The following is a 15,581-nucleotide window of genomic DNA, read 5'->3' as shown; positions in this document are numbered from 1 at the left end:
CTATTTCTCTTAAGAAGGGTTTTCTAAGTGTGTGTGTGTGTGTGTGTGTGTGTGTGTGTGTGTGTGTGTGTGTGTGTGTGTGCACCTCTGCAGTCAGTCAGTGTTTGGCTTACACCACCCTCTTTTTTCCACAATCATTACCGCTGCTGCATGAAATCTCAGATTCAGTGACCAACATTCCTAAAACTGTCTTTTGTTGAAGTGCTGTTTATGGCTTTGACTACTCATATGTTACAGCAAGTGTCAGAGTCAGCACACAAACCTGTAAATTGGAATGTAAATTGACTCAAAATGGCCAATCTTAGCCTCTGTCAGTCACCTTATTACCCTAGAGCTAACACCCCCTGTCTGTTGTCATTTTGTCCACTCACAGCCCCTCAAACTAATGATGTGTTGGTGGAGGCTGCCTTTGTAACCACTTGATTTGGAATATTTTCACCTCCCTGAGCAGGGCTGCATGGCTCTCGTTTCTCTGGCTACACCCACTGGGCTAGTATTTAAGGCCATTTCTCCTCCCAGCCTTCATCAGTCTGCTGCAGAGAGAAAAACAAGAGCAAGCCTCCTGTCCAAAGGAACCAGTACTACTGAGTGGACTGCAGCCTGCAAAGCAACATGTGTGTAGAAACTTCAGCCCCGTTCTCTCTTTTCCTGCTTGTTATCGCTTCGGTAAGTTTTCTTTCTCTGTCAAAATGAAATTAATTTGAGCATGAACTCATATCAAGGTTGAGTTATTGTGCTGCTTTGGTCCTTGCAAGCAAATGTGCATTTTCGTCAACATGTGACTCCTTACGTGAGAGTGGAGTCTTTGATGATAAAGTGGAAGATTGTGGGGGGAAATGTAGGCAGTTCCTTCTGCTTCTGCACCTCCATACTCAGACTTTCCTCTCCCAAACCTGCTCCCTGTCTGCTGATTCTTTACAGTGGGAGGAAAACAGAACATGGAAAGTGTGTGCAGGCCCATGTGATCTCTGTCTGCTGTCGCCATCTTGTGGCATTTTGTGTGGTCATTAACCAGAGCAAAACCAAACAGCCTCACTTCCTTTAACACATGACTCATAATGTTGGCGGCAAATGTGTTGCAATGTTATTACATGTTACTATATGGTATAAAAACACATTGAGTTTCCTTAAAATTGTGAAACGCTTCCTTTACCAATTTGGCATAATTCTGAACAAACAATTTTCCAAATTGACATTCAGTGATAGCTACCTAATAACAGTTGTCTCATATTTGACATAAATTTGAATTTATAACAGTTTTGCTATGCTGACTTTATAAATGTTTGCCTCGATGGTGTGGAATCAGACAACTGCTTCTCTATCAGGGTAGATGCATATGCCCCAACTTAATCCACAGGAGCTCTCACTATGAGTGGCACAAATCTCAAGTTGCTCAAGTTGCTCAAGTTGTCCGAGTCTGAAATGCAGCATTCTTCAGGCAGAGCACTGAAATCATTAGCATCAGCTGTTTGGCATCAGTTGCTTCATTTATGGTTCACAATTACGGGCTGATTCTACTTATGGGTAGCATCCAATCATATTTTTACAGGAACAATGTTACCATTATGAGCTGAGCTGACCACTGACCTGCTCATTAAAGGTCGTCACTGGGTTCTAGTTGAGCAAGCAAAACAAGTCAGTCACTGGTTAATGCACTTGAGCTTTGGGGAGGTTCTCGACCGACTGGACTAGGGCAGATCTCTCATGCTCATGTCACAGCTCCCTCTACCCCCCTAAACATTTACTCATATATTGCACTTATGGGGTTGTCACTGGAGTTGGCATGTGTTGCTCTTGTTTCTTTAGTGAGTAGGATTGGTTGGAACTGCGGCTTAAAAGCATTTGCTCTAAATATTCAGTTCCTTAGCACATTGGTCTGGACTGAGAATCGCAGGTGATGGGATGGTAAATGGTAAATGGCTTTGTATTTATATAGCGCTTTTCTAGTCTTGATGACCACTCAAAGCGCTTTACAGTACAGTTTCACATTCTCCCATTCACAGACACATTCATACAGTGCATCTATTCACAGCACTTAGTTATTCTATGGGGGGCCATTCGGGGTTCAGCATCTTGCCCAAGGACACTTCGGCATGCAGATGGGTCAGACTGGGGATCGAACTGCCGACCTTCAGGTTGGAGGACGACCGCTCTACCCCTCAGCCACAGCCGCCCAGGGATGTGAACCTGGTCTCTGGAGTCTAAATAAGACTCCATCCATGTCTCTGAGATTCTGAGGCATCATAACGTGCAGGGGATCCCTAACTTTTGCACATCAACAACATTTAAACAAACACAAATTAGACCACAGACCCCCATTTGACAAGGTTTTTGCTTTTAAATGTTTAATTACAGGAGATGTATGGCGTTCAAGACCAGAATAGTCATACATTCTGATAGTGTGTTGTAAATGGATGCAATTATTGTCAAAACCCCCTTGAACTCCCTCAAGGACCAACTTTTTCATATGTTGTACTTTTACTGAGCAGCTACTGAGACTGATTTGTTGAAAAACAGACGTTTAAATGTTTTCTCTGTTCTCCTGTTTAAATTCTTCCTATGTCCTGCTGCTAATTGTTTCATGTGGTCTTAACCTATGTTTTTCTGTTTGTTGCAGACAATGGCCCGGGACTGCTCCCAGCCCTGCGCTTGCCCTGCAGACTTCCCACTCTGCCCATTGGGGACCAGCCTGGTCCTGGATGGCTGTGGCTGCTGTAAGGTGTGTGCCAAGCAGCTGGGGGAGCCCTGCTCCATGCTGGAGCCCTGTGACCATCTTAAAGAGCTCTACTGTGACTACGCTCTGCTGAGTGACACTGAGACTGGCATCTGCATGGGTAATACATTCTTTCTAATATGCACTTTCATTTGCCCCCATACTAATGGAAGATATAACGTTTGAGAATTGATTTCTCGTGATAAGAAGAAAGTATTTTATATGATCGATGGCCTCATGATCTGTATGATTCAAAGGTGATCAAGAGTTTTCACCTCTGCCAAGGGGGTTATGTCTTCATATGCATTTCGGGGGGGGGGGGGGGGGTTCCAGGATATATTGTTTCTCTTTACTTTCGTTGCTATTTGGATGTAAAGTGTTTTCAGCATCTTCGTTGATTTCTCCAAGTATAACTCATGGGTCTTGATGAAAAAATCTGAAATATGATTGGGACACTATTGTTTTGTGTAATTCGGTGCATAGAAATGTTTGGATCTAGTGGTTTGGACCAATAAATGTGGTTTCATAAAAAGACAGCAAGGCCTTGACGTAGGTATATGTGCTAAACTTTATACTCAGATGGCCATATGATACAAGATGATATTTGACATGTGGCTACTCGGTCAAGGCTGTATGCACATAATTTTAACAAGACTAGGTCAAAACCTAGAATATTAACTGTAGTGGAAAACAGCTGTGGAACATTATTAAGCTAATATTAATCATGACCTCATAATTCAGCATCTTTTTTGCATGTCTCCTCTCTGCTCATATATATAGTACTTTAAATCCGCCCATTTCACAATACAGCTGGTCTCACTTACATGTTTTTCTGTTTTAGTTGGCACACAATGGCACAAATATGAAACAGTGACTGAAAACGTGACCCATTAAGACAACATCGGGTATCTCTTCAAGTCATTTCAACACTGCTGCTCTGTTAAAACCCTGATTTATAATCCTAAATGCTGTTTGGCAAAATCAACCAGATCAGCCCTATAATTAAATACAATGGCTATGCTTTAAGATAATTATTTTTTTACATCACTCCGAGACCAGGTTTGAAGCCAGAGTGTAAAATATTTTAGGCTTCCCCAATCTCATACACACTCCTGATGATATTATGGACACTGTTAACAATAAGTCATTGGCCAATGGCTCGGTCACTCTGACTGGATGAACCAAAAGTCAGTGACAGAGCTGCATGTGTTTTCTCTGTCACCAGCTCAAGAGGGTCAGACGTGTGACCTAGGAGGGGTGGTCTACCGCAGTGGGGAGTCCTTCCAGCCCAGCTGTAAGCACCACTGTGTGTGTATGAATGGAGAAATCGGCTGTGTGCCAATGTGTGCCAGTGACATCCGGCTGCCCTCCCTCGACTGCCCATACCCACGCCGGATCCAGATCCCCGGGAGATGCTGTGAGGAGTGGATATGTGAGCAGGTGCCTCAGGACCACCACTACCAGTCAGTGATTGCCGGTCAGTGTCACCTCTGTTACATCCACTGCTAGATATGGTTAGGTAGAAACATGATGACCATAGGAGTCTACGACCACATCAGATCGTCACTGTCATTGCTGGGATGCAACAAAGTACATTGACTTGTTTTTTTCTTTCTTGTATTTGTACTTTACTTTATTACCTTTGTTTAGGTACTTTTCCCCTTTACTTCACTACATATTTCAGAAAATATTAGCAATTCATTAGTGTTACATTGTTTTTTATATTTTTAAAAGTAATTATTAAAAAGAGACTTTTTTTTTTGTTCAATTGTGGTTCTTTTTTTTTTCAATATTTTATTTATAAATTTTCAATATATAAAACAGGCAATAAGCATATTGTGACAGAAAAAAGACACATTGAACAAGTGTTCATGGACAAACACATATTGTACAGACAGCAAAAAAAACAAAAAAAACAACAGAGAGTACAAAGAGAGAGAGAGACAGAGAAAAATAAATAAATAAATAAATTAAAAAAAAATAAATAAAGGGGACCTGCTCTGAAACAGTACATACAATTATCTACAGAACATACCTGTCATTATATAGAAGTCAAAAACATGAAGTTACGTTGGTAGAAAGGAATGTGAGTGGAGCATGACTATCACTGTTGGGTCATTCTTGACAAATATAAAAAGAAAGGTTGCCAAATCTTATCAAAGGCTGCAGAGCTGAGAGAGACATTGTGTCGGATCCTTTCCATATGCAGCAGACTGGTAGTTTCTGAAAGCCAGGCCTTAAAGGAAGGCGCCTCACCACTCTTCCATAAAGTTAGTATGTTCCTTTTTGCTATGACCATGCCGTATTGTATAGTCCTACGGTGTTCGTTGGTGAGCATAGAAAGGTGCTGGGAGCCACCTAAAATTGCAGTGAATGGATCTGGAGAAATGTTACACTCATATACCTCAGAAAAGCATTTGAAAATATCAGACCAAAACTGGTTCAATTTGGGACAAAACCAAAAGAGATGGCCTAAGGTTCCCTCAGCTGACTGGCATTTCGAGCAGATTGGGGATACAGAGGGGTAGAAAGAATGGAGTTTGGTACAGGAATAATGTAATCTGTGGACAACCTTAAATTGAATAAGTTGGTGCCTTGAATTTATTGAACATTTATGAATATCACCGAGGTAGGATTCCCAGTCATTGTCGCTTATCGACAAGGCTAAGTCTTTCTCCCAAGCCTCCTTTAAGTGCTGGGATGAGGTCGGGTTAAGTGAGGTGAAAAGATCAACAAATCGCGAAGTGAGTTTCTTAGAATCAGGAGGTCGAGTCAAAAGAGTGTATAATTCAATGGGAGCTGGCAACGATTGAAAGTAAGGAATATTTTTGCGGGTGAAATCTCTAATCTGCAGGTAGCGGAAGAAGTGCGTGTCTGACAGTGTATATTTCCCCTTCAGCTGAGCAAAGGTGGCAAAAGTCTTGTTAAGATAAAGGTCCCCAATGGTGGCAATACCTTTATCCCTCCAGAAAAGGAAAGTGTTATCAGACAATGAAGGTGGGAAAGCGTGGTTTCGGTAGAGAGGGGTGTAAGAGGAGATCTCAGGCAGGTTAAATGATTTCCTTATTTGATACCAAATTTTTAAAGAGCTTGTAACTATGAAATTATTTCCAGCAATGGATTTTAAGGGTTGAGCTGAGGAGAAGAGGAGGGCTGGCATAGAACTGACGGGGAGACTTTGTTCAATTGCGAGCCAAGATGGGGTGTGGGCAGTAACATTACCCTGATGTGCGTTTTGCCAATACATTAACGCTCTGCAATTCGCTGCCCAGTAGTAGTGGTAAACTGAGGCCACCAGCTGATCTGGGTTTGGTTAAATGTTTTTTAGCAATACGATGCGTTTTGAAACCCCACACGAAAGGTAGAATGAGTGAGTCTAATAATTTAAAAAAGGATTTGGGCAAGAAAACAGGTAGATTCTGGAAGAGATAGAGGAATCTGGGAAGAGTTACCATTTTGATTGCATTGACACGACCTATCAGAGATAATGGTAGCAGTCTCCAGGATTCGATATTCGATTTTAATTTATCAATCATGTCCAGGAAATTCAGTTTATAAATTAACTTGGGGTCTTTAGGGATTGTGGTTCCTAAGTATTTGATTTTGTCTGTTACAATTTTAAATGGCAGGTTTTTAAGGAAAATTGGGTCCAGATCACCTGTAAGGGGCATGAATTCACTTTTATCCAGATTTACAGTGTAGCCAGATATTTCACCAAATTTTTCAATGAGTCTTAATAAAGGGGGGAGGGAGTCTTCTGGGCGGGATAAAAACAAAACTACATCATCCGCGTACAGCGAGATACGGTGGTCGACCCCCCCAAGGATTACTGGGGCAATAGAAGGGTGGTTCCTGATACTGACAGCGAGGGGCTCCATTGCAATAGCGAATAATAATGGGCTGAGGGGGCAGCCCTGCCGGCAAGATCGTTGTAATTTGAAGGTAGGAGATCTGTTGTTGTTAGTGATAACTGAAGCGGTAGGACGAGCGTATAGCATTTTGACCCAGGAGGCAAAGCTCTCCCCCAGACCGAACTCCCTTATTGCAGCCAATATATACGACCACTCAACTTGATCAAACGCCTTTTGGGCATCAAGAGCGAGGACAGCTATTTTAGAATCTTTACCAAAACTAGTGTACATAATATTCAACAGACGCCTTACATTAAAAAAAGAAAATCTGCCTGGAATAAATCCAGTCTGATCTTCATGGATTATATCTGCAATGCATTTATTCAGTCTGTTTGCAAGAATTTTAGTGAACACCTTAAGGTCACAGCCCAGGAGGGCAATAGGTCGGTATGAGGAGGGGTCTGTCTGGGTCTTGTCTTTTTTCAAGATCAGAGAGATGTTGGCAGAGTAAAGCGTCTCCGGGAGCAGACCAATTGACATAGAATGATTAAACATTCTTAACATGAAAGGAGCTATAATGTCTAAATATGCTTTATAGAATTCGATGCCAAATCCGTCCGGGCCGGACGCCTTTCCACTAGGAAAAGAGCGGATTGCCTGTTGAACTTCCTCTAATGTTATGTCAGCATTTAAATCTGTTTGTGCAGAGGGACTCAATTTAGGCAGGTGGAGAGTGCGGAGAAATTCAGAGGTATGAGTTGCAGTAGTGGTAGACTTTGAGGTGTAAAGATCTTCATAGAATTCACGGAAACATTCATTAATTTTCTCAGGGTCTGTAGTAGTGGTTCCCGATTTGGTCTTAATTTCATGAATCATTCTGCTAGCCTGGATGTTCCTAAGCTGGCGAGCCAGTAGTTTATCCGGCTTGTCGGCTAGCTCGAAGTGTTTTTGTTTAACTTTTAGTAACATTAAGCTGACTTGGTCAGAAAGGATAGCATTATATTTAGACTTTAATTTGGTTATTTCGACAAGCTTAGAAGGTGAGGCGGTCAATCTGTAGTCTCTTTCTAATAGTTTGAGTTGAGTTGTGACATCAATTAATTCTTTCTTCTTGTCTTTTTTTATTTTAGCCTCATGAGCTATGATATGTCCTCGTATAACAGCTTTAAAAGCCTCCCATAGAGTGGAGTCATTTACCTCGGGTGTATCATTTTCATGAAAATATTCTGTTATTCTGCTGGCTGTTTGCTGGCGAAATTGTATGTTGTTAAGTAGTAAAGGATTGAACCGCCAGTTAAATGCGGTCTTGGTCCCAACAATATTTATTTTTAGTTCAACCGGGCTGTGATCAGAAATTATGATATCATGACATTTGGAGGAAATTATATCTGAGGTCAAAGTGGCGTCAGTCAAAAAGTAGTCAATTCTCGTATACGACTTATGTACGCTTGAGAAGAAGGAAAAGTCCCTATCGTTTGGGTGTTGCAGCCTCCAAATGTCAAGAAGGTTCATTGACTTAATTATATTATTCAGCGCAATACTGGCATTAGAGAGACTGGTGGGGCGAGAGGAGAGTCTATCAAGAGAGCAGTCCAATACCGTATTAAAATCACCACCCGCGATTAAATGAGTGGATGATAAATCTGGAATAAGGTTGAAGACTTTCCTAAAAAAACCAGGGTCGTCAAAGTTAGGTGCGTAAATATTCAGAAAGGTTACATGCCGTGACAGAATGCGGCCTGTTACTATTAAATAGCGGCCGTTAGGGTCAGAGACAGTGGAAATATGTTCAAATGGAACGGTCCGTCTGATTAATATGGCTACACCTCTGGCCTTAGAGGAGAAAGTTGACTGATATATCTGAGAAATCCAAGCACATCTCAACCTCCATTGCTCATTATGTTTAATATGCGTTTCTTGCATAAAAATAATATCTCCTGACAAAGACTTTAAATGGGAGAAGACTTTGCCTCTCTTCAAGTTACTCTGCAAACCCCTGACATTCCAGCTAAGTAGTGTTAAACTGCCACCTTGTGGCGGAGCAGGAGAGTTGTCAATGATCACAGAAGGATAGTAGATGTATGACGACGTAACATATCGAAAGGCATAATAGGTATGGTACATTTAAGAAGAGCAGGCGAAAAAAGGGAAAACGAGAAGACATACAGACTAAACCCCCCCCCCCTGTCCACCCCACCAAACGAGGTGGAACAAGAAAAACATAAGCACTGAGAAACGGCTAAACACTGCAAGAAACCGTCGAACTAGAATAATACTCCTTGCTAAAGCAGAGAACATGATTCGCTAATCAATAGACCGGTAGCCCCGTCCACACAAGTAAACGAAAAACACTCATATATTTAGCGGTTAAATAACACTCAATTCTTAGTGTGACTGAGAAACTGAAACGGGTACCACTAAAATGTCTTACGTGGGTGTCTGGGAGCGGCAGCAGGATGAATAAGTTCCCCGGGCGGGGATAGAGCTCACACCGGAGCGGCGGGGGATGTAATACATTTGTCTATGAAAGACTCGGCATCCGTGGCATCCTGAAATATTTTCTGCTCCGTGCCGTGATTGAAGATCAGTCTGGCGGGGAAGAGGAGACCGTGTTTGATCCCGGCGTCCCTCAGTTTCTTTTTTGCCCCGGCAAAGGCGCGGCGTTGTTCGGTGACTTCAGGTGAAAAGTCTGGGTATACGCTGATTCGGGCGCCGTTGAAGGTCAGGGGAGCCTGCAGGCGGGCAAGCTTAAGGATTTTTTCCTTCTCCGGAGGGTGATGAATCTTAGCGATCATGGTGCGTGGACGGCCGGCTGAGGGTGGACCGATGCGGTGCGCCCGGTCAACTTTGAGTCCACTTGAGAAATGATTGGTCCCGAGGAGCTGCGGCAGGAACTCAGCGAGAAACTGAGTCGGGTTGCCTTTCTCAACTTTTTCCGGTAGCCCAGTAACTTTAATATTGCAGCGTCTAGATCGGTTCTCGAGGTCTATTAGCTTACGTTTAGTGGACTTGTTGGTTTCCAATAGCTCCGTGCACCGTTTCTCCAGGGCTGCGATGCGGGACTCGTGGTCGTTAGCAAAACCCTCCAAGTCGGAGATGCGTGCCGTGTGGTCCGCCAGGGAAGTCTGAACTTGTTGAAGGTTAGAATCAAGCGCGTTGAATCTGGCGTTCATGTCATTGTCCAGTTTCCCAATAGCCGCCAAGACGCTAGCCAGCGTGGGTTGTGACGTTGAAGGATCATCGGTGTTAGCAGCGGAGCCTGGGCTGTTAGCCGGGCTTAGCTCAGGGCTAACGGCACCAACCTTTTCCATAGTAGGAACGGTTTTGCCGCTTTTCTTTGGGTTCGCGTTCGGATGCGAAGGTTTCTCCTTAGGTTTGTTTCTGCTGGGTCCGCTCATATTTCTGAAAGTGTTGATTTTAGCAAATATTTAGCGAGAGTGTGGAGGAGCCACTCGAAAACAGGACTACTCCATGCAGTGCTCACTAGCGCCCCCCAAGAGACTTATTGACCCTCTGATCCAATCAGAGAAGGCAGGCAACATTAGACCCCCAGCAGCATCACAGTTGAAGAAGAAACACCTGAAAAGGAGACCTCAGGGAATAGGCTACACTCATCCTAACCCTAAAGTTTTTAATGTTTAAAGTATATTTAAAAGCAGTAAAGTTAATGGGGCAATTGTACTATATCAAATATATGTATATATACAAATAGACAGGCATATGTTTGTCTATTTGTTTGTACTTTCAGACCATGATTGTCTCCATGAAATTACATGGTGATTCATTGAGGAGTTATTGAGACATTTTATTCAGAATTCCCAATTTCCACCTTCAAATGGGGCTGGAGGAAAAGATCAGGGGATCACATAAGTTTTGTGGATTTATTACGGCATGCCAGAGGTTGTTAACATATTTGACACTGGACCAAAATGGAACAAGCATCTGACATAACCAGCGGCTGTGGTTGAGGGATAGAGTGGTCGTCCTCCAACCTGAAGGTCCGCAGTGTTACGGTTAGATGAAGGAGATGGACCCAGATGCAGAGTTTTAAAACAAAAGGTGATTTTAAGTAAACTAGTTATTTTAACAAAACAAAACAAACGTGAACACTAAAGGGGAAAAACAAAAACACAATGAAGCTTACACAGGGTTTCAAAAGTGAAGAGGCTCAAGGGATCAGGACAGGACAGGAATACAGGACAGGACAGCACCATGGACGACAGCTGGTAGAAGAACAAACGATCCGACAGAGGACAAAGGGAAACAAACTAAAATGACAGAACATGACAGGCAGTTCGATCCCCAGTCTGACCCATCTGCATGCTGAAGTGTCCTTGGGCAAGATGCTGAACCCTGAATGGCCCTGAAGGTGCTGCGTATAGATGCACTGTATGAATGTGTGTGTGAATTGATGAATGTAAAACTGTACTGTAAAGCGCTTTGAGTGGTCATCAAGACTAGAAAAGCGCTATATAAATACAAAACCATTTACCTTAGAGCCACACTGCCGGCTTGGCCAAAAGTTCATATAGATAATACATAAATCTAATTAGACGTGACCAGAGCACTCGATACTGTCCATACTGTGCAGAAATTATGTATTTTTTTTATGTAGAATCAGTCTCTCACACCATGATTGCCTTAAGCGTGATAAAAGCATCTCCCTTTTCTTTATTGGCGCCTGTTAAAAACAGACATTTCAGTCATCAAGTCCATGCCACTAATTTCACTACACTGCAACGATAAGTAACCCCCAAAACACTGGTTCCTCCCCAAATCACACACATTTGCTGGATGCTTTTGCACTTGTGGTTTAATTGGAATGTCATTTTCCTGCAAACACCCACACACAACTTAGTTCATAGTTCATGTTTTACAGTTAATTTTGTCTTAGTTTAGTCACAAAACAATATAGAGTTAAATTTAATTTCAACTCTCTCTACACATTTCCCTCTGCCCTACTTCCTCTGGTTGCAGGAGCCTCTCAGATTCATCCCTTGCCCTCTTCAAATCCTGAATCAATCTTCAGGCAGGCTTCTCCCTATGGGCCACAAGGAGAGAGTCACAAAGATAATTGCATAGTCCAAACTACACAGTGGAGTGAGTGCTCGGCCACCTGTGGCATGGCCGTCTCATCCCGTATCACCAACGACAACCAGCGCTGCCAGCTGGAGAGGCAGACCAGGATCTGCATGGTCCGGCCCTGCAACAGCCGACTTGTGAAAGAAATCAAGGTCAGTTGGTTTACTTGTAACTAGAAGATGAGTGTGAGAGGGAAGAAATATTCCACATCAGTTACTGTGCAAAAGAACGTTTATTCATATTTTCATTCATTTACTGAGTACTTTACTGTGTTAGTAGTGGTGAAAGATCCCACAAATCATTTTGATGACTCATTAAGTGATGATGTTTTAGTACTTCTTCCTTCAGAAGGAATTAGATTAGAAATATGAGATGCTTCATAATGGTAAATGTACTATATTCATATATCGCTTTTCCAGTCTCATCGACAACTCACAGCACCTCACAGTACAAGTAACAAGTAGATCAACTCTATGATTCTGCGGACGAATAAGTCACAGATTATCATCTATGTCCCACAGAAAGGGAAGAAATGTGTCCGGACACCAAAGGCCCAGCGAGGGATGCACTTTGAACTGTCAGGCTGCTCTAGCACCAGGCTGTACAAACCTAAGTTCTGCGGCGTCTGTACAGACAATCGCTGCTGCACGCCTCACACCACAATCACAGCCGAGGTGGAGTTCCGCTGTCCAGAGGGAGATATCTTCATGAAGAAGATGATGTTTATCAAGACCTGCTCCTGTCATCATGACTGTCCTCATGATAACGACATCTTCCTGGCATCCAATACTCGGAGGATGATTGGGGATTATGACAACAATATGTGACCAGAGACTTATGCACACACACACATTGAAACCCACTCATCAGGACTGCAAAATGCTAATAACCAAGCCAACGCTCTGCCTTTACAACCACATGCACATTCAGTGTAATCCAGACTTCAAGCAGTGGGTCAGAAATTCAGGATCTTTTCTTGAAGAGACAACAACACTTTCTTGTTCAATTGTTGGTTTGCTTTGAGGAAAGATGATGAGGCCGATGTTGTTATGAAATGTGTGTCTGGACAACGTCTGGTAAGATGCAATACAAAAGTAGGAAATAGACCTTCAAATTATTCCCAATCCATCAGAGATTTACACATTATACACATTTGGAAGAACAATGCCCACACAAAAATACACAGCTGTCCCGGCCAGACCTAAACAAATCTGAAAGAATTTAGCTTTACTTGCTTCTGAATACAAACAATCCTGCCAGGTTAAGAGATGAAGGAGAGCAAGACATGTTTATTTTTCTTGAATGTAGCTTTTCTTTAATGAATGTTAAGATACAAACTGACGACGTACTGAAAAAGAAATGTATGGAAACAAATTAGGTCTTACATTTTTTAATCTGTATCAAAAGATCAACCCACCATAAGGCAGCTGCTACTGATGCACCCTGGTACCAAGGGTCTGGTGACAGTACCCAACAATCCAAGAATCATTTCGAAAACAGTGTCTGGCATCAGAGGACATTTGCATCTGAGTCCAGAAAGCAACTTTGATCAGAAACAAGGACTGCATCTCCAAACATACTCTAGAAAGTACAACCAACTGTACACTGTTCACATAATGACAACTGGCACTGAACAGGGTCGAAAGAAACAGCACTGAAGAGTGGAACTTTGATCAAAATTATTTTATATGGTTTCAAAGATAAAAAATTAATTTCCCTTCTCAAATATAAAGACATGCATGTCTTTACTAATCACATACTAGGATACAGTAAAGCCATGTTGTATGGTTTTCTATTCCATAGGATTCTGCAAGTTGCGTTAATGGATATTACTTCAGCTCTAAATATTCAAATATTTACAAAATAAATGAGCCAAGCACTTGATTGTCTTCATTTAGATAATATTTGAATGATGGCTCTTAAAGCTTTGTAATTTCAAGTGATGCACAATCTTGAAAATGTAGACTTTAATAGCACTGACATTATGACCATTACTTATTACATTGAGACTCAAAGGTAATTTAGTTCTGATCTTGAGACAATGAAACATTATCAACAGTCTCTAAAGATGAATAGGAGCACCTCAACTGCACTATTGTTTTAAAATCCTTAAATAACATTTATTCTCTATCTATAATTAATGAGTGACAAACTTTTTTGGAGCATTTACAGGAAAACAGTGATTGCTAAAAAATAGTGTGACAGACATAGAGAAACTGGCTCAATAATGTTATTGAAGTTTATTGACCATAGTTAAGATTAGCTACCATGAACCTAATCTTAAAACATAATGTTAACCAAAGATGAAGATTATGTTACTATTTTTCATAAAGGTAATGTATAATGTATTTTTGCAAATGTGGCCTAAGAGATTTGAATAATGACAAACAAACATGGCCAAGTGTCTTTCTGAGAGTACAGGTAACACAATGTGGGTTAATCAATGAAAGTTGATAAGAAATTTCCATAAAAAAAACTCCTGGGGGAAATGTAGTTCCCTGGCAGTCGCTGAAATGCTCCTGGAGAAACTGCCCACGCCAAGACATGCAAGGGGAAACAAAAGTTAAAATATTTGCCTTACATTTATTATGTACGACGTATTTCTCAAAGTAATGACAATACAGGAGACATCAGTTTTTGTATTTAAATTTGTTATCACACATTTAGTCTCTCTTTAGTCTGTTTTGACATTGGTAGCCTCCCGAGAAGCTAGAGGTCAGTTACTTATTGCTTATTGGTCTAGTTCAGTGTCCTTTGTCTGTCCAATTCCAATTGTTTTTCTATTCTGACGCCACAGTCTAAAGACAAGTGTAGGGAAGAAAATGATTTAACATGGACAAAATTAATTTGACTCCCATTATTAACTGTATATTTAAAAAAGAAGGACATGGACAAATTTAGCATTTGCTAAATAAAGCTGTATATATACTGTAAGACTGTGTACAGTTTTGTACTATAATTTATACAATTTGTTTAAACACAGTATTGTAGCTCTGTAACTGTATCCTATTGCTTTGTTTTTTCACTGTAGCCACCTGACTAAGATACAAGTGAGTCATTGCCTGTTGCACTTTTGCCTCTTTTTCAATAAACAAAGTTTATTTTTATAGATACACTGCATGGTTGCCTTGTTCTTGTTGCTGAAAATAGAAAGCATAGAGTTGGCTGGAGTCTAAAAACAGAAGCTGTGGATTTTAGATGAAGCAGCAGTCTCATGTGTTATGTAAGAGTAACTGTTAAGTCAAGCAGCTGGCAGTGATACAGACACCAGGCTCCATTCGGTCCATTCAGACACACACTCGGGGGGTTAGTTCGGTGAGAGAACAACCACACACCCAAATAACAGGCACACTGACGCTTCTGACTGAGAGGTACTGGCTTCCCGGATTGATTTATGAACCACTAATTTGACAGCTCACAAAAATTGTTCCCATTATTCCTGTTGCCCAGTCGGTCTGCTCTAGTGTAATTTCTCAAAGGCTAGTAAGCGGATTTAACCAAAGCATTTAAAGATGGAGGCCTGAATGCCATTGTTATTTATTTGATTAATTTAACTTTAAAATCGACTTCTTAAAATCCTTTCTGCATAATTAATAAGTTTTTGTATCATACTTCCAAGCAATTGTTCAATATATGAGAGATATACAGATATGAGAGATATAAGACTACTGATTAATATATTCGTATAAATTTATTATTTCATGTCAGTTTTGTTTCTTCCTTTTAAATGTCGCAGATCAAAGATCACATTTGCAGGACAAGTAATGTTGTAAGTCAAAATTTTCAACACCAACATTATTTAAATGTGTACTATCATGGAGTAGCTCACTTCCAAGAGGAAAAGGTAGTGGAAGAGGGAGAATAGCCAGCAGAAGCTGAGGCAGAGGTTGGGAGAAGGTGGTTCCAGCAGCCTTCACAAGCATCAATGCCCCCTG

The 15,581-nt window shown here is 41.4% G+C and overlaps 1 protein-coding gene across 1 annotated transcript; it reads left to right on the top strand.

Moving 5' to 3' along the window:
* The first annotated feature begins 531 nt into the window (after nucleotides 1-531).
* Nucleotides 532-14,764, top strand: ccn2b (cellular communication network factor 2b). The gene is made up of 5 exons (XM_053446591.1): nucleotides 532-666; nucleotides 2,618-2,834; nucleotides 3,939-4,190; nucleotides 11,542-11,798; nucleotides 12,168-14,764. The coding sequence occupies exons 1-5, from the start codon at nucleotides 613-615 to the stop codon at nucleotides 12,471-12,473; spliced, it is 1,086 nt and encodes a 361-aa protein (XP_053302566.1). The 5' UTR covers nucleotides 532-612; the 3' UTR covers nucleotides 12,474-14,764.
* The last annotated feature ends 817 nt before the right edge of the window (nucleotides 14,765-15,581 follow it).

The sequence above is a fragment of the Pleuronectes platessa genome, chromosome 18, assembly GCF_947347685.1.
Source record: "Pleuronectes platessa chromosome 18, fPlePla1.1, whole genome shotgun sequence".
NCBI classification, from domain to species: Eukaryota; Metazoa; Chordata; class Actinopteri; order Pleuronectiformes; family Pleuronectidae; genus Pleuronectes; species Pleuronectes platessa.
This window is presented reverse-complemented; position numbering and strand designations above follow the sequence as displayed.